Source organism: Sinocyclocheilus grahami, unplaced genomic scaffold (genome assembly GCF_001515645.1).
Source record: "Sinocyclocheilus grahami isolate Dianchi unplaced genomic scaffold, SAMN03320097.WGS_v1.1 scaffold1294.1, whole genome shotgun sequence".
Classification (NCBI taxonomy): domain Eukaryota; kingdom Metazoa; phylum Chordata; class Actinopteri; order Cypriniformes; family Cyprinidae; genus Sinocyclocheilus; species Sinocyclocheilus grahami.
The window spans coordinates 1,952-4,079 of record NW_015506473.1 but is presented as its reverse complement, the minus strand read 5'-3'; the positions used below and the strand labels follow the sequence as shown (position 1 = coordinate 4,079).

The window sequence follows — 2,128 nt, the reverse complement described above, 5'->3', positions numbered from 1 at the left end:
AACACCAAGGATTAGCTTATGAACCCAGGATTTAAAAAAAAAAAAACAGACTTTAAAAACAATGTGGAGTATACCATTTCTAGTGTAAAAGCCCAATAGACAACTTGCAATCTGTGAAACTGTTGATCACTGATCAATAATACTGTAAACCATGACAGTAATCATTAGTTAGTCACTCACTGCCTCCATGCTCCTGGGTCAGAATTAAGCGCATTGTTGTTATTCGTGTTTCCTTCAAATAGTTTTCCATTTGTCAGTGCACTGGTTCTGTCTTTCTCCTCCATCTTCAGACTCGTGTTCTGATTGATGCAGGACTCTGAGGGCCCTGACTGCTGTCTTGTGGTGGGCCGATGCTCTGCTGCTGGACCACAGGACTGGAAGAACTTCTGCCTGGCTTCCTGAGTCCTCTGAGCAGATGCGGTCCACGACTGCAGAGCATGACTGAGCTCCACTGGTCTGGGCACAGCTTTGATGGGTGCAGATAATATAGAGGTGTAGCGCTGTGAAGATGGCTGATCGCCACGGTCAGATTTGGGTACCAAATCAGCAAGCGTAAAGTCACTGCTCTTAAAAGGCTTAACAGTAGGCTTGAAGTCATTTTGGCCATGTTGGTGAATGGTGCAGACCAGTGAGCCAACGTCTGCTCCCAGTTTATATGCCCCAGATTTCAGTGTGCCATAGCATACAGTACACCTGTTAAAAAAAAAAAAGTTGAAAAAAGTTATAGTTGCATTATGTGTTACATAGCAATAAAGTAACTAAACAGTGCAGTTGCATGCCGAAGTTAAAGACGTACCAATTGTTATGAGAAATAATAATGATGGTTCCCCAAGCACCACCAATGAAGACTCACTTAAAGCAGCTCCGGTGGTAGAGTTTTCCATCATCCAGGTGTCTCTGGACCAGATGTACATGATTTCCACATACCGCACATTCACTGTTCAACGTGCCGGTTTTATTTGAATTCTCCACCAAAACAGCTTTCTACAAAAGAACAGAATCATGAATAATTTTTCAATAAATGGAAGTAAATTTAAAAAATAATAATATAAATGAAAAAATAAAAAAAATTATATAAAAGTTAAATTAGATATAAATTCAATAAAATACACTTTAAATAATAAAATAGGTTATAGATAAAGTATATAAAATACAATTTAAATTGTATAACTAGGATTAGACCAAATCACTTAAATCAAGGGAAAGCCAAATTGACACCTTCTCAGCATCTCTGTGTGGCTGTGGAGATCTCACTCTGAGTGGAGTGACGGGCGCCTGCACACATTTTGGCCCTGGAGATTTCTGCCAGTCTGTGCCAGTCTGCCGAGCTGAAATAGCTACAATGTGCTTCTCTGGAGCACTTTTCTGGATGTTAAGAGATGTTGGACGGTTGTCTCTGATATTTTTTGGCATTTCAGTTTGAGGAGGACGGTTCTCTGTGTTTGCTTTAAGATTGTGGTTTTTGGCAACCACAGGCAGATTCTTCTTCTCTGATGGCATCTCCTTTGAGTCCTCAGCATGCCGTTTGATACCTCCTACTCCCCCGACTGAGAAAAATAAAGCCATTGAGAAGAAAGTCTAAGAAATATGAATACATTAGATAGGAGTAACACTAACATTATTTCAGCAGTATGCAGCAAGTATACTGTGCACCCTATGTAAAGTTGACTGTAGCCATTGACTTCCATAGTATGGAGAAAAAAAAATACTATGGAAGTCAATGGCTATCGTCAACTGTTTGGCTACCAACATTTTTCACTACAGAAGAGCAAACTCAAACAGGTTTGGAATGACATGAATAAATGACATTTTTATTTATTGGGTGGACTATCCTATAAAGTTACAAAAGGGACTGCTGGATTTACCAGATTTTTTTTAAATTTACAGATCAAATTAGAGTTTTTACTTGTGAAATTGATAAGTTTTGCAAATGTATAAATTTTTACTATATTTTCAAACTAATACTAGCAACCATAGCTGCCAGTTTTTTTTCTATAAAAACAGGATTTTCTTTTTACAGTGTAGAATACCCAGACAAAATGTGCAATATAGAGTTTACCACACTGTAAATAAATACTGTATCCCACAATGCAACACACAGCTTGACTAATTTCATCCAACTGCCCAA

The 2,128-nt window shown here is 38.3% G+C and overlaps 1 protein-coding gene across 1 annotated transcript in view; it reads right to left on the bottom strand.

Moving 5' to 3' along the window:
- Positions 1–176: 176 nt before the first annotated feature.
- The window catches only part of LOC107568921 (MICAL-like protein 2), a gene marked incomplete at its 5' end in the record, with an annotated part of 3,898 nt that continues 1,946 nt past the window's right edge, over positions 177–2,128 (bottom strand). The window contains 3 exons of the mRNA XM_016254917.1: positions 177–693; positions 854–984; positions 1,219–1,547. Of these exons, the coding sequence (XP_016110403.1) occupies positions 177–693; positions 854–984; positions 1,219–1,547 (977 nt within the window). The remainder of the gene's footprint in view (positions 694–853; positions 985–1,218; positions 1,548–2,128) is intronic.